General features: G+C 42.7%; 1 protein-coding gene across 1 annotated transcript; it reads left to right on the top strand.

Moving 5' to 3' along the window:
• The first annotated feature begins 8,798 nt into the window (after positions 1-8,798).
• LOC119362585 lies at positions 8,799-21,940 on the top strand. Its single transcript, XM_037627833.1, has 13 exons — positions 8,799-10,143; positions 10,225-11,023; positions 11,215-11,710; positions 12,399-12,550; positions 12,639-15,944; positions 16,084-16,296; positions 16,728-16,931; positions 17,020-17,223; positions 17,666-17,815; positions 20,212-20,562; positions 20,723-21,131; positions 21,262-21,343; positions 21,424-21,940. Exons 1-13 carry the CDS (start codon positions 8,987-8,989, stop codon positions 21,641-21,643), a joined length of 7,743 nt encoding a protein of 2,580 aa, XP_037483730.1. The 5' UTR covers positions 8,799-8,986; the 3' UTR covers positions 21,644-21,940.
• Positions 21,941-22,432: the final 492 nt, after the last annotated feature.

A 22,432-nucleotide genomic window follows, 5' to 3' on the forward strand; every position in this document is an offset into this window, starting at 1 on the left:
CAGCATTCATTTTCCTCTCGAACCCAACACCCTCTTTCCTAGGGTTTCGGTTCAGAATCTGCTTTTTGAGGACATCGCAGAGAGTCTGATGTCCCTTCAAACTTTTGTACATCCCTGTTACAAGCAATGTCTTCAACCTAGCATTTTCATCAGCAATACTAGTGGTATCCTCCGCAGAGGGGTTAGTAACCACATTAGTAGTTGAAGACAATGAAACAGCAGCAGCAGTGGAACATTCAGCAACAGATGTAGCGTTATCACGCTCAATGCATTTTAAACATGGAGGTTCGAATCCATCCTGAGCGGGACTGATCTGTTGAGTGCGAAGTGACTCATTCTCTGCTTGAAGATCTTCATGAGTCGCTTTCAATTTCTCAAGCTCTTTCTTCCTTTGAAGATAATCATATGAGAGCTTTTCATATGTGGTTGAGAGCGTATCATGAAGATTTTCAAGTTCTTGGTACTTAGCATGAAGATTTTTTATGTCTTCTACTAAGGACTGTGAACGTGTCATTTCCGCGTCCAACAGGTCATCGCTTTTGTCTAACAGTTTTTGAGTATGTTCCATAGCCCTTTGTTGTTCAGTTGCAATTTTAGCAAGTGTTTTGTAGCTGGGTTTGGATTCACAATCAGAGTCATCTTCACTTGAAGTTTGAAAGTAAGCATCACGAGATTTTACCTTGCCACCACGTGCCATGAAGAAGTAGGTGGGAGAAGAATCGTCTTTGTCATTAGCTTCAGCGTTGGTGTGGACGTCATTGTCTTCAGTGTTGAAGATGGACTTGGCGACATAGGCTGTGGCTAGAGCCAGACTTGCAACGCCAGGGTCAGACTCCTCACCAGACTCCACCTCCGCCTCCTCCGAAGCAGACTCCTCCTCTGAATCCATTTCCTTGCCAACAAAGGCACGAGCCTTGCCAGATGAGCTTTTCTTGTATGATGAAGACTTCGAAGAAGATTTTTAGGATTTCTTCTTCTTCTTGTCATCAGAGTCATATTCCTTGCTCTTCTTCTTCTTCTTCTCATTGTCCCACTGTGGACACTCAGATATGTAGTGACCAGGTTTCTTGCATTTGTGGCAGGTTCTCTTCTTGTTGTCATGAGTGGAAGCTTCATCATTTCTTGAGCTGGATCGTGAAGACTTTCTGAAGCCCTTCTTCTTGGTGAACCTCTGGAACTTCTTCACAAGCATGGAAAGTTCCTTTCCAATGTCTTCAGGATCGTCAGAACCGCAGTCAGGTTCTTCTTCTTCAGATGAGGAAACAGCTTTTTCCTTCAAAGCACGAGTTCGACCATAGTTGGGGCCATAAATATCTCTTTTCTCAGAAAGCTGGAACTCATGTGTGTTGAGCCTCTCAAGTATATCAGACGGATCGAGTGTCTTGAAGTCAGGACGTTCTTGTATCATGAGGGCAAGGGTGTCAAAAGAGGTGTCAAGTGATCTTGGCAGTGTCTTGACAATTTCATGCTTGGTGATCTCAGTGGCGCCGAGAGCCTGAAGCTCATTTGTGATGTCGGTGAGGCGATCAAACGTGAGCTGGACATTTTCATTGTCGTTTCTCTTGAAGCGATTGAAGAGATTGCGGAGAACACTGATCCTCTGGTCTCTCTGTGTAGAGACGCCTTCATTGACCTTGGATAGCCAGTCCCAGACTAGCTTTGACGTTTCCAGAGCACTCACATGGCCATACTGTCCTTTGGTCAAATGACCACAGATGATGTTCTTTGCAGTCGAGTCCAGTTGAATGAACTTCTTGACATTAGTGGGGGTGACACCTTCACCACTTTTGGGAACGCCGTTCTTGACGACATACTAGAGGTCGACATCAATGGCTTCAAGATGCATGCGCATCTTATTCTTCCAGTAGGGATATTCAGTTCCATCGAACACGGGGCAAGCAGCGGAGACTTTGATTATCCCTGCAGTCGACATAGCTAAACTCTAGGTGGTTAAACCGAATCACACAAAACAAGGGAGTACCTTGCTCTGATACCAATTGAAAGTGCTAGTTATCGACTAGAGGGGGGTGAATAGGCGATTTTTAGGAAAGTCTTCAAAACATGGAAGTTTCGAAGACAAACGATAGAAACAGCCTAATTGATATGCAGCGGAAGATAAACTACAACAAGCAAGCCATAATCAAGTATGCAATAGCATTAACGTTTGAAGATTAATAGCAGCTAGGTAGTACGATCAGGATGGAAGATAGTATGAAGCCAATCAACAATAGTAGTCAAGCAATGAAGTCAATCGGATAAAACAATAAGCAATGACTTCACGAAGACAAACTCAAAGTAAAGGAGGGAAGAGATAGAACCAGTTGCTTGTTGAGGACACATGATTTGTTGGACCAGTTCCAGTTGTTGTGACAACTGTACGTCTGGTTAGGGAGGCTGAGATTTAACTCATAAGACCGTGTCTTCACCTTATTCCCCTTGAGCTAAGGTCACTTAGTCCTCGCCCAATCACTCTGGTAAGTCTTCAAGGGAGACTTCCAAACCTTCAGAGACTTCGTTCACTCGGCAATCCACAATGACTCTTGGATGCTCAGAACGCGATGCCTAACCGGCTGGAGGATACACAGTCCTCAAGTGTAATAAGTCTTCAGGTCACACAGACAGAAAGACTTCAGTGATGCCTAACACTCTTTGGCTCTAGGTGTTTGGGCTTTGTCCTCGCAAGGATTTCTCTCTCTCAAATGCTTCGAGGTGGGTTGCTCTCAAACGACAAAAGCCGTATACAAACTCTGAGCAGCCACCAAGTTATGGTGTAGGGGGTGGGCTATTTATAGCCACCAGGCAACCCGACCTGATTTGTCCAAAATGACCTTGGGTCATTAAGGAACTGACACGTGTTCCAACGATCAGATTTCATACACACACGACAACTTTACTTGGGCTACAAGCAAAGCTGACTCATCCAACTCTGGATAAGATTTTCTCTCATTGTCTTCGCTCGAAGACATAGGATTTGGGTTGAGCATCACTTCGGTCACTCTGACTTAGTTCACTTGGACCCCACTTAACAGTACGGTGGTTCCTATGACTCAACAAAGAAGAAAGGAAACGATGAAACCACACAATCTTCGCGCTCCATTGTCTTCACGTAATGTCTTCTCATGTCATAGTCTTCAATATGAATATCTTCTCATACCACCATTGTCTTCAATGTCTTCATACATTTTTAGGGGTCATCTCCGGTAGGTAAACTGAATCAATGAGGGACACTACCTGCATTATCCTGTAATTCTTACAAATGCACTAGTCCCTCAACCAACTTTGTCGTCAATACTCCAAAACCAACTAGGGGTGGCACTAGATGCACTTACAAGTACCAATATACCTGGCAAACACTTCACCATTCTGATTTTTGAACAGTTTATAGTTTGCATCAAAGGATTCATCAATGATAATAGGATTAGCAAAGGTAAAGCCAGATAAAGTGGATGGATCCACTGAAGGTTCCTTTGCAGCAACCCATGTGGTTTTGGGATACTGCTCAGGCTTCCAGTAGGAACCATCAGCATTCATTTTCCTCTCAAACCCAACACCCTCTTTCCTAGGGTTTCGGTTCAGAATCTGCTTTTTGAGGACATCACAAAGTGTCTGATGCCTTTTCAGACTTTTATACATCCCTGTTTCAAGCAATGTCTTCAACCTAGCATTTTCATCAGCAATAGTAGTGGTATCCTCAGTAGAGGGGTTAGTTACCACATCAGTAGTTGAAGACAAAGCAACAGTAGCAGCATTGGAACATTCAGCAACATAGGTAGCGTTATCACGCTCAATGCATTTTAAACATGGTGGTTCAAATCCATCCTGAGCGGAACTGATCTGTTGAGCGCGAAATGACTCATTCTCTTTTTGAAGATCTTCATGAGTTGCTTTCAATTTCTCAAGCTCTTGATTCCTTTGAAGATAATCATAGGAGAGCTTTTCATAAGTGGTTGAGAGCGTCTCATGAAGACTTTCAAGTTCTTGATACTTAGCATGAAGATTTTTTATGTCTTCAACTAAGGACTGTGAACGTGTCATTTCCGCGTCCAACAGGTCATCGCTTTTGTCTAACAGTTTTTGAGTATGTTCCATAGCCCTTTGTTGTTCAGTAGCAATTTTAGCAAGTGTTTTGTAGCTGGGTTTAGATTCACAATCAGAGTCATCTTCACTTGATGTTTGAAAGTAAGCATCGCGTGATTTTACCTTGGCACTGCGTGCCATGAAGCAGTAGGTGGGAGCAGGATCGTCCTTGTCATCATCAGCGTTGGTGTGGGAGTCATTGTCTTCAGTGTTGAAGATGGACTTGGCAATGTAGGCTGTGGCTAGAGCCAGACTTGCAACGCCAGAGTCGGACTCAGCTTCAGATTCCACCTCCGCCTCCTCAGAAGTAGACTCCTCCTCCGAATCCATTTCCTTGCCAACAAAAGCACGAGCCTTGCCAGATGAGCTCTTCTTATGAGATGAAGACTTTGATGAGGACTTGGAAGAAGACTTTGAAGATTTCTTCTTCTTCTTGTCATCAGAGTCATATTCCTTGCTCTTCTTCTTCTTCTTCTCGTTGTCCCACTGACGACACTCAGAGATGTAGTGCCCAAGCTTCTTACACTTGTGACATGTTCTCTTCTTGCTGTCTTGAGTGGAAGCTTCATCATTTCTTGAACTGGATCGTGAAGACTTTCTGAAGCCCTTCTTCTTGGTGAATTTCTGGAACTTCTTCACAAGTATAGAAAGTTCCCTTCCAATGTCTTCAGGATCATCAGAACCACAGTCAGATTCTTCTTCTTCAGATGAGGAAACAACTTTTGCCTTCAAAGCACGAGTTCGGCCATAGTTGGGGCCATAGATATCTCTTTTCTCAGAAAGCTGGAACTCATGTGTGTTGAGCCTCTCAAGTATATCGGACGGATCGAGAGTCTTGAAGTCAGGACGTTCTTGTATCATGAGGGCAAGGGTGTCAAAGGAGGTGTCAAGTGATCTCAGCAGCGTCTTGACGATTTCATGCTTGGTGATCTCAGTGGCGCCAAGAGCCTGAAGCTCATTTGTGATGTCAGTGAGGCGATCAAACGTGAGCTGGACATTTTCATTGTCGTTTCTCTTGAAGCAGTTGAAGAGGTTGCGAAGAACACTGATCCTTTGATCTCTCTGAGTTGAGACGCCTTCGTTGACCTTGGACAGCCAGTCCCAGACTAGCTTTGACGTTTCCAGAGCACTCACACGACCATACTGTCCTTTGGTCAGATGACCACAGATGATGTTCTTTGCAGTCGAGTCCAGTTGAATGAACTTCTTGACATCAGCAGGGGTGACACCTTCACCAGTTTTTGGAACGCCGTTCTTGACGACATACCAGAGGTCGACATCAATGGCTTCAAGATGCATGCGCATCTTATTCTTCCAGTAGGGATATTCAGTTCCATCGAACACGGGGCAAGCAGCGGAGACTTTGATTATCCCTGCAGTCGACATAGCTAAACTCCAGGTGGTTAAACCGAATCACACAGAACAAGGGAGTACCTTGCTCTGATACCAATTGAAAGTGCTAGTTATCGACTAGAGGGGGGGTGAATAGGCGATTTTTACCAAAGTCTTCAAAACATGGAAGTTTCAAAGACAAACAATATAAATGACCTAATTGATATGCAGCGGAAGATAAACTATAACAAGCAAGCCATAGTCAAGTATGCAATAATGTGAACGTACAAAGACAAATAGCAGCTAGGTAGTAAGGATCAGGATGGAAGATAGTATGAAGCCAATCAACGATAGTAGTCAAGCAATAAAGTCAAACAGATAAGACAGATAGGCAGTGACTTCACGAAGACAAACTCAAAGTAAAGGAGGGAAGGGATAGAACCAGTCGCTTGTTAAAGACACAGGATTTGTTGGACCAGTTCCAGTTGCTGTGACAACTGTACGTCTGGTTAGGGAGGCTGAGATTCAACTCAGAACACCGCGTCTTCACCTTATTCCCCTTGAGCTAAGGACACACAGTCCCCACCCAATCACTCTAGTAAGTCTTCAAGGTAGACTTCCGAACCTTCACAGACTTCGTTCACCGGCAATCCACAATGACTCTTGGATGCTCAGAACGCGACGCCTAACCGGCTGGAGGATAGACAATCCTCAAGTGTAATAAGTCTTCAGATCACACAGACAGAAAGACTTCAGTGATGCCTAACATTCTTTGGCTCTGGGTGTTTGGGCTTTGTCCTCGCAAGGATTTCTCTTTCAAAGGCTTCGAGGTGGGTTGCTCTCAAAACGACAAAAGCCGTAAACTAACTCTGAGCAGCCACCAATTGATGGTGTAGGGGGTGGGCTATTTATAGCCACAAGGCAACCCGACTTGATATGTTCGAAATGACCCTGGGTCATTAAGGAACTGACACGTGTTCGAACGGTCAGATTTCAAACACACACTGCAACTTTACTTGGGCTACAAGCAAAGCTGACTCATCCAGCTCTGGATAAGATTTGCTCTCATTGTCTTCGCTCGAAGACATATGATTTGGGTTGAGCATCACTTCAGTCACTCTGACTTTGTTCACTTGGACCCCACTTAACAGTACGGTGGTTCCTATGACTCAACAAAGAAGAAAAGGAAACAACAAAACAACTCAGGCCGGTCTAGCGAGCGGCCGGCTGCTCACTATACTTTGCGAGCGGCCGGCCCAAAATTGCAAGTTTTGGTCCTCTAATAATTTATAAATAGCAATTATCTATTGTGTGTCTTTTTCTGTTAGTTAATGGATGTTTTTATTAGCATTAAATGCGTATAGCAAATGCGTACAGACTGGTCCGTGAAACACATTTATTTTCGTCTCTTAAATCTTTAAAAAGTCATATCTTTTAAACCACACGTTGGAATTCAGATCCGTTTTCATCTTTGGGTTCATCGCAACGAGATCTTCGAAACTAGATCCCATATGGGTATGTTTCGACGAATTTTTTTTGATGCCAACTTTGGTGCTATATGGTGCAACTATAGTACTGCATTATGCAACTAGATTACATTGCCGTGCCAACTGAGTATATGTGTGTGTAACTAGTCCTGCCAACTAAATATTAATGCGTGTGCAACTAGTGTCCTGCCAACTAAACATCAATGTGTGCAACTAGACTATATTACAAGCCAACTAAGCATATGTGTGTGCAACTAGTCTTCCTGCCAACTAAACATCAATGTGTGCGCAACTAGACTACGTTACAAGCCAACTAAACATCAATATGTGTGCAACTAGACTACATTACAAGCTATGATAATTCATATGCGACTATGCGGACCAGATTATGCAACTATGTGGCCATGTATGTGCCAACTAGGACTACTATGTGTGCAACGACAACTACTGAGGATGCAGCTCCAAAAAACTGGGTTTGAAAAAAATTGCACCATGCAGTACTAAAGTTGCACAAAGCAGTACTGAAGTTGCACAATACAGCGCCAAAGTTGGCATCAAAAAAATTTCGTCGAAACATATCCATGCGGGATCTAGTTTCGAAGATCTCGTCGCGATGAATCCAACGGTGAAGACGAATCTGAATTCCGACGTGTGGTTTAAAAGATACGACTTTTTAAAAATTGAAGTGGCCAAAATAAATGTGCGTGAATCTGTTTCCAGGACTAGTCCGTACGCATTTAATGCTAACAAAAAACATTCACTAGCTGACAAAAAAAGACACACATGTAAGTAACCAGCCCGGCCGCCCGTTCCTACGAAAAAGTGGGCGTGCACTTTTAAGATTTCAGGAACAACTCAATCTTCGCGCTCCATAGTCTTCACTCAATGTCTTCTCATGTCATAGTCTTCAGTGTGAATATCTTCACACACCACCATTGTCTTCAATGTCTTCATACATTTTTAGGGGTCATCTCCGGTAGGTAAACCGAATCAATGAGGGACACTTCCTGCGTTATCCTACAATTCTCACAAACGCATTAGTCCCTCAACCAACTTTGTCGTCAATACTCCAGAACCAACTAAGGGTGGCACTAGATGCACTTACAACCAACCATCTTAATGGCTCCCTGAGGCGAGGCCAGCTACTGTCTCGCTCGATGCATACCAAAAATGCTACTCCCTCCGTCCCAAAATAAGTGTCTTGAGCTTAGTACAACTTTGTACTAGAGCTAGTACAAAGTTGAGACACTTATTTTAAGACGGAGGGAGTATTGTTTTCGCCATAAGCGTCGCCTGGGCCGACACAATATGCGCCTTTCGTGTAGTCGAGGAAAACTTCCAGTTGCTCCAAGCGACCAATAGATGCGGCGGAATCCCTATACACCGCGCAGGGCGACAACTGTCAACCAAACGCACACCCCTGCTCGCTCGCTACGTGTTTGAGCCGGCCTAAGTAGTGAATATCAGACTTCAAGTTTTAGCGAAGAAGACCATTTTTTTTGTTTTTCTTTCATTCCCCCCTTTCTTTTCTTTTCTTCTTTTTTCAGATTCTTTGTTTCTTTCCTTTTCCTTTTCCTTTCTTCTTCTTTGTGATAAAAAAATCTTTGTCAAATTCAAAGTTTGGTTAAGCAGATAAAAAACCCACGAATTTTAGTAAATTTCCATCAAATTTAAAAAAATCGTGAATATTTTGAAATTTGATTTAGTTAGAGAACTTTTTTTAATAAAGCAAAACAAACGGAAGGAAAGAAAAACAGGGGGCATTTCGCCCCCGCATGGGCCGGCCCAAAAGCGTGCATGAAGAAAAAAAGGGCGCTCAATTGGCCCGGCCCAGGAGCGTGTGCTTGCGCGCGATCGGGGAGGTCTCCCCCTCCTCCTTCCCTCCCCTTTGGCGAACGGCGGCGGCTGTGGAGGGTCTAACACGAACAGGGGCCCTAAAATCTCTCCCAAAAGACCCCCAAAGCGGCCAACCCTGAGGCCGCCCGGCGACCCGAAGGCGCCTCCAATCAATCTTTCCTCCGTGCCCTAGAGCCGCCGCCGCCGTTCCCGAGTCCGCCTCCTCCACCCTTCTACCTCATCGCGTCCCCGCAATGGAGGAGGTGGCGGTGGTGGAGCCGAAACGGGAGCAGAACCTGGTGAACGTGGGGATGGACACCTGGAACCAGTCGTTCGGTGCACCCAGCAAGACCAGGTTAGTCCATATCCTCAAGAATCTCCACACCGCGGAGGTCAAAATCTACTCGGACGCGTCGAGGGAGTTCATCGAGCTATTGGACGGCGATTCTGGTGGCGGGGTGCTCCGGGACTATGTCCAGCAGTCCCCGCGGCTCGTGGAGCTGATGGAGGCATGGCGGCTGCACCGGGAGAAGCCAGGGATGGCCTACATACTCTCCCTCTTTGCCACTGTCCTGGGCAACCCCGGTGGCAAGTCGCGGCAGCATGCCTTTTCTAAAAAGTGCTTGGACGCCGTTGCTAGGACGATACTGGAGGATAAGGACAAGGTGGGGGATGTGCACCGTGAACTCAACAGCGGCGAGTTCCGGCGCCAGAATGCCGCACTGGATTTGCTTGCTGCCATTGTCAGGCGTGGTGGGGGGTTGGCGTCAGAGGTTGCCGAGAGCTTTGATTTCAAGATGGCTCTTGTCACGCAACTAGCAGGGACACAGAAGAAGAAGAGAGGGGGCAGGGATGGGAGGAATCAGAAAAAAGGTGCTAATTTTGGCTCTACAAGGCGATCACTTGTTGGGTTTGCCATGTCGTTCCTTGAGGTTGGGAACCCGAAGCTGCTAAGATGGGTCCTTCAACAGAGGGAGCTTTACTCAGGGGTGCTACGCGGGATTGGAGAAGATGATGCTGAGACCGTTGTCTATGTCCTCTCAACACTGCGGGATAATGTTTTGGTAGAGGAGTCGCTTGTCCCACCAGGGCTCCGCAGTGTCCTTTTTGGAAGTGCCACATTGGAACAGCTGAGCTTGATATCGGGGAATTTGGATCCAGGTGAAGCAGCTGACCTTGCTCATCAAGTGCTTGTCATGGTCTGCACTGATCCAAAAAATGGATTAATGCCATCCTCACATTTGAGAGGTAACGAGAAACGCTTGCTGGATCTGATGAAGAAGTTGCATTCTACTGAGAGCGTTCACCACAAGAATCTGTTGCTGGCTATTGTGAGTAAGAGGCTTTCTTTTTGCGCGGCATACATGAATGAGTTCCCTTACAATGTTGAACCACGGCCATCCCCCTCTTGGTTAGTTCTTTTAGCACATGTATATAATTAATTTTGTTTTGAGTACAGTGCACTTATTTCTGTCTGATTGCCGTTTTGCAGGTTTGCTGCCATCTCCCTAGCAGCGGATATAATATCTTCAGCACAAACTGATAGCATATTTCATAGTTTCCTGTCACATGATCTGGTATCCGTCGATGATGAACAAGTACAGGTAGTTCTGAAGTGCATCGTGCCCCATGTATGCTCCCGAGCAGTGATAAATAGGGGATTGCAGCATTCTGATGATCTTGTGAAGCATGGTTCTCTGAGGCTTGTTTTTGAGTCAGTGAACCTACTGTGCTATGTTACTGAAGCAATCAATGGCGTGGTATCAAGTGTGGGATCGACATCAGAATTCAGTAGCTCAACAAAAGGGAAAATCAGAATGAACAGTTTCCCTGGATTAAGTTGTTCCACTGCAACAGATGCATTCTTGGTAGATAAACTTAACCAGGGAGACCAAATGCGTGTCAAGAGGTGGATATCTCTGAGAGAATACATTCAAGATGAAGTGCGCGGAGCTATTCCTGATCCACAGGTCCTTCTGAAGTTACTTTCTTCTGCCAGTCAGAAACACCAAAATTGTTCTCAGAGTAGACTTGAGAGACGTGCTCAGGTTTCTGAGCCTCCTCAAAAGAAACAGAGGTGTAATGCTAACGATGATATTATTATTGGTGGAATTGATGTTGAGTGGGCCAAAAATGTATCTGAAGAGCAGGACCAAGACTTGGCAAGCGATCCTGCTACCACTCTGTGTGAGATATGGGGCTTAGATAGGCAAGATCTGGAGATGAAAGGTGCAGAAGTGGTAGACAGTGTTTTCCACTCGAAGTTGCTTGATGTTCTCCGGCTCTATTTGGTAGGTATAGTAATATTTTATTATGCTTCCTCTATACCTTATGATGTGTATAAACTTCATCATTCAACTATCCTAGCCTCTGTCTTCGCTGTCTGTGTCTACTTTTAAGGGATGTGTTTTTCTTAGTGCAATTATAGCCTTGACATTCTAATCTAATTCTGTGCATTGATTATCTTCAATTTTTCTTTCAGAGGGTAATGCCCAGCTCATTTGATGGATCATTTGACTTCTTTAGGGTTATACCACCTAATCCGTTGGATCTATCCAAGGATGAGCAGCACTCCTTATTGTCACTTTTAGTTGAGTATTCAGGGCAACACGAGGGACATTGGGACCCAGAGAGAGTTCCAGAATCAATGCACAAGCATTTGCAACCACTGATTGACATCATGTTGCACTCACCAGTTAAGATCATCCGTGAGCAAGCGTACATTTTAGTTAAAGCTGCTCTAGCAAGTTCTGGTGCGTTTGATCAGAACTTTGCGGAGATTGATGCATGGTTGGTTTTCTTGCCTGGGTATGAAGCCAAATGGTATGTAAGAGAGAGCCTAGGAGTTGGAGTATCTAATAAATTGTCACACATTGTGATCCCTTTCCTCTGCGATACTGTTTCATTGGTTGGGAACAATTTGTACAAATATCAAGAGCACATGCGAACGGTCATCTCTAAATCAGGCCAGCTTGAAGGTACTATTTTCTTTCGTGACATGGATGAGTGGCATTACACTTGTCTGAAATACATGTCATACTGTTTAACTTTCTTATCTACCATTAGCTGTTTTGCTTGGTCGTTAGGTTCCATTTGATCTGATATAGCGCCATATATAAATGTTATCGGTACCTGTAGGCCGCGGTGCAAAACAACATGGAAAATAGACGTCTGATTTTCAGTAAACCTTTCACGCCCCACCTAAACACAGCATAACTATCACACTTCTACATTTAAGGGCTCAAAGTCTTCCATGTGTATATCATCAGATCATGTAAAATCATCAGATTTACCAAAAGGCTGCTTGTCTTGCAGTTGCTTGTTTGTACTATGCACTATGTTGTACCAGCATCCTTTCATCATCTTATCATGTTATTATCATATTTACTTAATACTTGTCTGCTGGTCTCATGGTTGTTTTGTTTATACTATGCTGCAATCAGATCTTCTTTTCTTGGACTTCTGTACTTCATTTTGAAATTTGTGATCACTCTTTAGCACTTCCTGATCATAAATGTGTTACTTTGTTGCACCTGTCCTTTGACTTTAAGTTATGTTGTCTTCCTTTGATACTTATTATCATGTCTTCTCTTTAAACAATTCCTAATGAGATCTAGTTCATTCAGTCATTCATATTCTCACCATTTTTCTGTGTGTGGTTTGTAGTCTATTCTCCAGCTTTCAGTCCTCTGGTTATTTGTGTTCTTCAGAAATGCCTTAGGCTACTTGACTCTGAGCCTGGAGGTATGAAAGTACGTGAGAAGTCGACAATTTCATTATATGTGTGCAACACAATCTACCTTATTCTGCAGTCCCAGGTATATCATTTATGTTGCCTACAGCTCTCTTGCCTATTTACCCTAATAATTGCATGTTCAAGTGACTGATCCGATGATGATCAAACAGGTAGATGCTCAATTATTGCTTGATCTTATTGGTACTGTTCTGAATCAGAGATTTGATATTTTTTCACCGGAAGAACTACAGTCTAGGATTTATATTGCTGAATGGAGGCCATTCATGAATTTGTTGCATATCTCTAGGAGTATCTCGGACCAACAAAATTCTAGTTTGTTCACAGCTGTGGAACATTCTTCTGAACTTCATTCAAACTCTTTGTCCTCTGTGATTAGAAAGGTTCAAGAAATGTTAAGTCAGCAACACACTAATTTGCCAGATGATGTAGCGACTGCATTCTTATTTTCAATCATGTGTGCAGCTCCACAGGACATTATCGGTAGCTTTCCAGAGCTTCTTGATGTTGTGAAAATACACTTTCCTTCTCATATGCAATTCTTGTCGTCAGTTCTTTATCTGCAACATGATTACCTAGCTGAAATTGCTACTTGTTGGCCGGATATTTTCTTCTGTAGTCTCAGACAGATTGAGGGTAATCTTGATGTTGATGAGGGCAAATGTCAAAACCACTCAATTTCTGCAGAATTGACTGCATTGAGTACATTCCTAAATGTGACTCCGTTCTGTGCACTCTTACCTTCAGTATTAAGCCTTGTGTTCTCTGGGCCAGCTAAAACTGGGGAGGCACATGCATTGCTACTTGATGCACTTATCCGACTTATTCGAGCTAAGCTTTATGAAAGCACAATCAGTGAGGTGACATTTAATCTGAGAGTCATATTATTCTGGAGCCATCGCTTGCTATTGTCATACACTAGGAAGGGTTCAAATGTTCTTGAAGAACTTTGTCATGTATGCTCCACTCTTGTTGATAGCATATTTGAGCGCATCCGAGTTTTGACTGCTAATACTGCTGACTTGAATGCTTCAGAGGAATGTTTCCAAGATATTGTTGAATCGGTTCTCCACCATCCTACTATTGACCTGCCACGTTCCTTATCCAATTGCCCAGACTTGACAGATGAGAGTGCGGAACATGTGGAAGACGCATTTACTAGTTTTTCAAAGGAAAATCTGCACCTTGTAGATGGTTTTGTTGTGAATCTTCTTAGCAAACTATATGACCTTTTACTGTTGGCTAGTAATGATGGTCAGTCCTTAGAGTCGCTGTTTGCTTCCCCAAAGGTCATGCTAGAAAAAATACTGCTGTTGTTCAAGGATAAATTTGAAGTCTGCATGGACAATGGAAACTTTGGACTGCTTTTGCCAAATTTCTACATGGTTCGGGCATTGAAAAAATTCATGTCCCCTGTCAGACTTCTAGAACTTGTAAATTGGATGTTCTCAGAGTTAGGAAGTCGTGGGTCGAGTTGTTCAGCTGCATTTGCCCCTGCTGCTTTTGTATGTCTATCTGTTGCTGATATTGCCATGGAATTACTGTATGATTATCTAGAACAAACTGATCAGAGATCAGAATCCTGTCAATTATGGGGCTTGGAGATTAGAAGTTCAGATATTGCCACCATTCAGCGAGTATATCATTTCATTCTCCACTTTACTGCTAAACTGAATCTTGAATCTGCTGATGTTTGCTTGCTGAAGATGTTGATTCGTATCCATAATGCAGAAAGATCTGCAGGACAGAACACTGAATATACTGCATTCCACATGATGTTATCTACCATGGCCACCAACACTCCCCTTAGCATTCTTCATCACTGTATGTTTCCCACATCTAAGGTTAAAGCAAAAGTTTTATGGTTGCTTTTGGAAGTAAGCCCTATACACATGAACTTTTTTGGCCAGATGTTGATGAAAGTTCTAGAAGAAGACACTTCTATTCTGCAAGGCATGGATTACAATTCTGATTCTTCACGGGCTCATGAGGATAGCTCTATACTTCTGCTGCCTGCTGCTTTGTCATACATGAGGCATCACAGTGATGGCCATATGCAGTGTGCTGAATTCCTTGAGCCACTTGCAAACTTTTACTGTGAAATGCTATTAGGTGATAATGGGTTTCCATGTTGGAAAAGTTTTATTACTAGGAGCATTTTTGAGGAAAATTTTGGTGACTTTCAACATGAATCAGTTCAAGATATGATGGATTATTTCAGTGACACTCTCTTGGGGAAGTCTGTTACCATGTTGCACTACTGCTTGTCTTTAAAAGAAATGCCCCGGAAGCAACGCTTGGAAATAGTTGGTTCACTTTGTCCACAATCTTCTGGCCTATTAGATTCTGATGTCAATGATATTAATCCTGACTCACACAAAGGTCATCTGAAGCTTACTAATGAATTGCTTGTAAAGATATCGTTGATTAGGTTGTTGCTGTCTCCCCCAAGAAGATTGTCATCTAATGAGACAGCATCAGACAGGGAGTCCAAGAGAGTAAGCAATGCTAAGCTGAATTTCATAGGCACCTTGGTCAGAACTTTGGATCAAATACTCAGGAATTTCCCCCGATGTGATGGCTTATCCCACTCTGATAAACAACAAAGGGTCGTCCGTTCTTTGGAATATACAGTTCTCAAGAATATTATCGAACTGTCTTCAGAGATTCAAACTCATCTGAACCAATTGAAGTCAATACCTTTCCTTAACCAATTCATCAGATCATCTCTCTTGCACAGGTTCAATGATCATGTCACACTAAAAGCAATTCGATGTGTTCTTGTTGTATTATCAGAAGGGAAGTTTCCTGCTGATGAAATTCTTGAGCTCATACTAGGCCACTCCCATTTTCTGTCGTCAATAACCTGCAGTGAAGTTTCTGAATATTCAGCTGCATTTAATGCCACAGGGAGCCTTCTACAGCCAGCACCAGGCATTTTAAAATCAGTCGATTCTCTTTTCACTAAAAAAAGCGAGTTCAATATTTGCATAGCAGAAAAGAGAAAAATAGAAATTATCAGATTACTCAGGATACTGTATGATATTAAGAGTAGACAACAGAGTAATGGCCTATTGAATGAATCAAGAGAGCTAAGTTTCTTGCTTTTATCTGTTTATGGTGCAACTCTTAGCGAAACAGATCTGGAGATATTTAATCTTATGAATGAGATAGAGTCACATGAGTGCAAAACTATCGCTGAAATGGATCATCTATGGGGGAGTGCAGCTGTTAAATATAGAGAAGAACTGAAACTGGATTCTTCAATATCAGAAATCCACAAAACAGAGAACACAGAAAGTAAGAGTAGGCGAAGGGCGCTATTTCGGGAGAACATACCAATTGATTCTAAGCTCTGTGTCATGACAGTCTTGCAATTTTGCTACAAAAGGTCTTCAAGGACTTCTGTGTTCTCACTAGAACAGCTTCGTCAGGACAAATTTGATGATATTTTGAAGGTAATTTGTTGAATAGTGGTTCCAATTAGGGTTTTAGCTTCATTATTGTTCTTTTATGCTTTCGTGGTTGCACTATTTTTGTCCACCCGGCTCACATGTTACCTCATGTTCCTAAATCACTCTTAACATTGATTGACAGACAACATCTCGAAGCATCGATATGGTTCGGATTTATGATCCTATGTTTATCTTGTGTTTCTCGATTCATACTCTTCTCATGGGTTACATTGAGCCTGCTGAATTCTCTCGAGTTGGGCTGCTTGCCATTACGCTTGTTTCCATATCATCTCCTGATGAAGAATTGAGAAAGCTTGGTTATGAATCTCTAAATACATTCAAAAAATCACTCGAGGTAATGCTCTGCTATTTTTGAGATCCTGATATTTTATCAGTCGACTTGTTTATTAATTGTAAGTATCTCATCAGTTATTACCTTGCCCTGCCTGCAGATGTTAGTTATGTTTACTTGCTTAGTTGCCAGCTATAGCATCAGTATAAAATTTGGGTTGGGTTTCCAGAACATGCATAATATAAATTTTATAATCTATAGCCGTTATACTGCTTCTAACTTCTATAAACAAAATCATGTTCTTGCATCAATATATCCATGTTCCAGCAGTACTTTACATTTTCTTGGTGCACTCGAACTGCTGTGAAAGATTATCCTTATCGACATTCTGGGAGCAATTTGATGCCCAATCTGAGTACAGAACAAATTTTGTGCCCGTAATTTAATTTGGGAAGTCCATTTTATATTATGTTGTACACCTGTGACATGTGCAGGCTTCTCAGAAAAGCAAGGAAAAATGGCAGCTCCAGCTTCTTTTGACATATCTACAGAATGGGATATCCAAACCATGGCAGAGGATACCTTCCATTATTGCTATTTTTGCCGCAGAAGCATCATTGACACTGCTGGATAGCTCGCATACCCAGTTCAATATCATAAGCAATTTTTTGATGAATTCAGCCTCTGTCGACATGCAGGTGGGTCGGTTATATTTTACTTACGCATGTGAACTATCATGAGCTATGAATATCATGTTGCGTTTATCTTTATCACTTTTTTTTGCAGAGCATTCCATTATTTCCAACATTATTGAAGAGTAGTTCTGTGCATTTCAAAGCTGATCGATTGTGGATGCTTCGCTTATTATACGCTGGGTCAAATCTAGCTGATGATGCTACGATATGCAAGAACAAAAGTGTTTTAGAGCTTGCTCTTGCCTTTTGTTCTTCAGCTATTTCAGATTCTGAATCGAAGCATTTAATCCTTCAGGTAACACTAATTTTTTATTAGCATATATTTGACTTTAGGATGTGTATGATGATGCACTAAACTTAAAAAGTTACTATGTGCGTTACGTTAAGGAGTTAGTGTGCAGCAGTACAAGGACCCTTTTATATGCTTACTATCCTGTCTTACTTCTGTACAACTGCCAAGAGCTGAAGCACGCCCTGAAATACAACTTAAGAAGTGTAACAATGTGTGATAAATAGAGTTGTCTCTAAACATCAGTATACCTTTCTGTGCCGCACTTGACATTAAGCAACATTTCATCATGCATATGTGCACTGTTATTTGATTTTTGATCCTGTCCATATTGGCATGTATTGATCTTTTTTATGTGAAATGTGCTATTTTTCTTGTCTCCTGAAATACAATAAATCAGTATTATTTCAAGTATTTATCCCACTTAGATTGATCACTTTGCATGTAGGTGCTAAAGAAGTGTGCGAAGCTGCCAGTTCTAGCTCAGCATTTAGTAAAAAATTGTGGCCTTCTGTCGTGGATATCCTCTGTTATTTCAACTCAGGACAAAGGACTGGACAACAACTCTAGTTCCAGAATAGTTGGGTTAGCATTGGAGGTAAGCGACTGTCTTAAACTATCTCAACTATGGTGCACACCTTTCTTAGAAGCAACAATTCAGTACATGCTCTTCCATTTTTCTTGTGAATCTTGACAAACTCGTAATCCATCAATTATATCACGGGATTTCTGTTTGTGAACATGAGTGTCATTTATAAACAGCAGTTTTTTGCTGCACCAATTGTTAGGTGCAGCTCTCTGTATTAAATACAACTGATATATTTGTCATTAGACACTGTTAGTTTGACCCCTTCGGCTCCAGCACCAGAACCTCGCTATGCCTAGTAGCGTTATGATTCTGGGTTCATATGCTGGAAAGGATTACCGGATAGAAAAATACTTCCTGGAAAATCAGTGAGAGAATAGCCTGACAACCCCCAGAGTCCTCTATGTGTGCATCTCACTCTCATGCCCATCAACATGGGATTCGGGGTCCATCCTTCCCTCCACATTCCGAGTTGGTAGTCAGGTGCATTACAAAAACTAGCAGGCAGCAGCCTTGAACTGCCAATTGATATTTCATTTACTGTGAAAGCATCCGCTGCTGGCAATGTAATCAAAGTTGAAGCTCTTGACGCAAGCGTCAAAACGAGTTGCGGCAAGTGCCACTCAAGGTCCTATGTTATGTGGGCCATAACCTTCCAGTGGAGGGCAGGGCCAGCCGAGTCAAGCTGGGGCAAGTGGCTGGGAAGTCGACCTTGCGTAGGATTGGTGCCTGCAGGAAGTCCTTCAGTTGTACCATATTAGGGTGGTGACTAATTGGTGAAAGGTCCTATTGGATAGGTTTCATATTCATAGCTGGGCAGGTTTGCGTTTATAGTCAAAGTTAAACTCTCCTAAGTTGGGCAAGTGGCCGGGAAGTCGACCTTGCATAGGATTGGTGCCTGCAGGAAGTCCTTCAGTCGTACCATATTAGTGTGGTGACTAATTGGTAAAAGGTCCTATTGAATAGGTTTCATATTCATAGCTGGACAGGTTTGCGTTTACAGTCGAAGTTAAACTCTCCTAAGTTGGACTAGTCTGTCCTAGAAAATCAAGCAGTCAATACACTTCAGTTCCGTAATCCCTAGCCCTTGACCCCCACTACACTCTGCCTAATCATGTGGTCCGACGGTGCTACAATCCATGCAAGCACCTGCAGGGCAGGGCTGTTGCGAGATTCTTTCGTCTTTCACAGTCCATGAGAAGAGCAGATCGACAGTGGAGCGATACGGTGACAGGAATACTGAGCAAGAGGAGTCCGCTCCCTTCCTCATATCAAGAGAGGGCCTATTAGTAAGGTTGGCCTAGAGTTTGCACCTGTGGAGGTTGGGGTGTAGGGTGCCAGCACTGCCGGGTTCCTTGCTGCGCTGATGGACCCCATAATCCCAATCCCACACATGGGAGTTGACGTCTATGTGAGACAGTGAGAGTGACTAGGGATCGATTAGTGGATCGATTAGTGGATGCCAATCTTTCCTGGTTGTGCGAGGATAGCTGGGCGGATTATGGCAGATTGTTAGGCTTGAGGTTTGGGGATAAAAGATTGAGTAGAACACAAGGTTGAATGAGCACATGGTAGTGTGTGAGTGAAGAGGGAGAGGAAGATTTAAAGGGCAAAAGTGTCGTCTCATACACCTGTTATTGAATTAGTTTTATAGTTTGGTGGCTGAATATGGTACTGGCCATGATGTTTCTTTACGTTAAATACTGTTGCAAACTGATATAGTCCCTCTATATGGATGTATAGAGCCTAGTACATGTTTTGAGATTTACTTTGACCATCCATAAGAGCAATAATATATGCGATGTATCCCACAAAAAGTACACCCTTGAATTCATATTTTTAAGGAGTTTTCAATCCCACAAAAAGTACACCGTTGAATTCATATTTGTAAGAAGCTTTCAATGGTATAATTTTTACAGCATGCATCTCATATAATATTGATCTTATCAATGGCCAAAGTAAATCTCGAGATACAAATTAGGCCCTACATATCCGGATGGAGGGAATAGTTTTTTAGGGTCAAGAATCTGTTGTTTAAAGAGATAAGTGCACATTACACCCTGAATTATGGCAGGAGTTCGCCCTGAACTCCAAAACCAGCAAGAAGGCACCCCTCAACTATCAAAACTAGTCGCATACTATTGGCACATACATATTGTCATAGCTTCCCCAACATGCTTTGAACTACCAAGGATTACTTTGCTAGCTATGCACACTGTATGCTATTTTTGTAACAGGCTTAAATTGCACCGAGTACAATCCTTCGTGAATGACCAGCTTTGGCACATGGTTTTCTTGTTTATGGTTTTGAGAACTAACATTCTCTATGTTCTATGAAATATACACTTTACAATAGTTTTATGAAAGCTACCCTCTCGTTGTCTCTAATTTTTGTGTGCTTTGTTCAGGTACTCAATGCTGTGATCTTATCAAGATTCATCACGGAATGGCTCCAAGAAACTGCACTTGAGCAACTATCAGAAATATCTAAATGTCTGTATCTGCTAGTTGAAGATGGAAAATTATTGAAAGGGGATATCACCATGTTGAGTTCAATTCTAAATGTTATTGCATCTACAATGAGGTTGTCTATGAAAAGGAAGATATACCAACCGCATTTTACCTTGTCCCTCCATGGCATATTTAAGTTGTGCCAAGCTATTGATGGCAATTCAAGAAGTATCGAACTTAAGCCATCAATGGAGCTTGGTACTGATGTCGTCCTTATGAACGGTCCTCTGCCAATTTTTTCTGAAATGGTACTTTTTTGTGCCCCTGAATTCATTTAATGAGCGCTTGACATTATTGCTTTAGTATTGTGATCAGAATGTGAACCTAAATGTTCAAAATTATTGCTTCTGTATTGCGATCGTATCTAGATCTTCATAATCATTTTCTGCTTTTGTTTGCCAATGACAGGATAAGTCAAGAACTGTGATGGTTGTTTCCTGGGTAACTTCCAATATCTTCTGGTTGTGTAAACAAAAGTCTGCAGCGGAAATGTCATGTGAAGAGCCACTAAACAATGAGTGTCTACTATCAAAGATATTGCGTTGGTTAGTGGCTTCTGTAATCCTTGGCAGAATCTCCCGCATCTCTCCTGAAAAGAGGGGAGGTCTTGCCACGAGCACAAGTAGTCCCGGAACTCTTCAGTCTTTCTTGAACCATTCATCTGAAACCGTTGAAATGGTGGATAGTCACGTTGCAGATGAGGCGCTGGCTGCCATTATACTTTACCTACAAGGTCACGTGAAAAAGAAGAGTGATACTTTGCCGTCGGTTGTGACGGCTCTTAGCTTGTTACTTCTTGACAGATGCAGCGAACAAGGTACGCTTGGATCTGTTGTGTTATGATACCAAGATGTTTCATTATACTTCCAAAGTATAAATGTTGAGTCTGTCTCCAGGTTAATTGCTTATAAGAGTGCGCTAACTATTTTCCAACCTTTGTGAATCAGTTTTGGTTGATAGCCGCGGACAAATCGAAACGCTTTGCTCGAAGATACATTGCCCCGCCGAATCTAATCCCGCATGGAGATGGTATGTGTAGCATTCTTATTATCTGCATATGTTTTTTGTGACGATGAGCAGGTGATTTAATGGTCCTTTTATTCTCTCAGGCATTATTATCAACCTTGGAGAGACCCTGCCTTGCAGCACACTGCGACAGAGCGCATGGAAGTAGAGCAGTCATGCCGAAGCCTGTTGATCATGTTTTCTAATGCCCTGAGCGCTGCTGGGTTGCCGGCAGGTATCCCGGTGTTGTCTGTTGGTGACATTGAGAAGTCTGGGCTGTTCCAGTGGGAACGAGACTTCGTGGTTGAGCAGCCTCACGCGTAGTTCGTTGACTGATTTGCAGTTGACCAGGCTAGTTTTTTTTTTTTCGGGAAGTTGACTACTAGGCTAATTGCCGGAGAAATTAGCGAGTTCATGAGGGCAATCAAACAATTTATACAGCGCGCGCATCGTTTGCATGATTTTTTTTATATTTATTTAAAGAAGTAATGGCTGGTTCAGTTGGCGATTTTGGGTTTTAGATGCACCAAACTGAACTTGTGCATGTACTGTTTGGAAGAAAAATGCTTGTGATCTGCGTTTAGATGAGATGATGAAGAAAAATGTGGTTGTTTTCAGCAATTTACTCTGCTTTGAACTTGGATTTTGATACTTGTGGTGATTACCTTTCATTTTCTGGGATTGCTTCCTGGGGTCATCTCTGTTGCCTAAGGAATTGGAGTTCTTTTTTTAATAAAAAAACACAAGAAGGGGCACGAAGAACCCAGTACTGCATCGACAAAGCGGTGGGGCAGTGCATTTTTCAGCTGGACCCAAAGAGAAAGAACACAATCGAGTCCTTGGCAGCCTCCATCCTAGGAGCCCCTTTGGTGGAGCTCAGGAATGAACCTAAAACTAATCCAGGTTCCAACACCCACCATGCAGATAATTAATGTTTATGCGAGTGTGACATGTAATGCCTTGTATATTTGTCCACCTTTGGTCCTGAAGAACCGTAGTTATGGTAGTACTCTACGCGGTCCGCCGGAGCGGCACCTCGGGCGAATAGCATACATGTTTGGATTGGATATGAGGGGTGCCGGTCAGGCCGGACGTTTGAAGCCCGTTTGAGAT

Source organism: Triticum dicoccoides, chromosome 2B (assembly GCF_002162155.2).
Source record: "Triticum dicoccoides isolate Atlit2015 ecotype Zavitan chromosome 2B, WEW_v2.0, whole genome shotgun sequence".
Lineage (NCBI taxonomy): Eukaryota > Viridiplantae > Streptophyta > Magnoliopsida > Poales > Poaceae > Triticum > Triticum dicoccoides.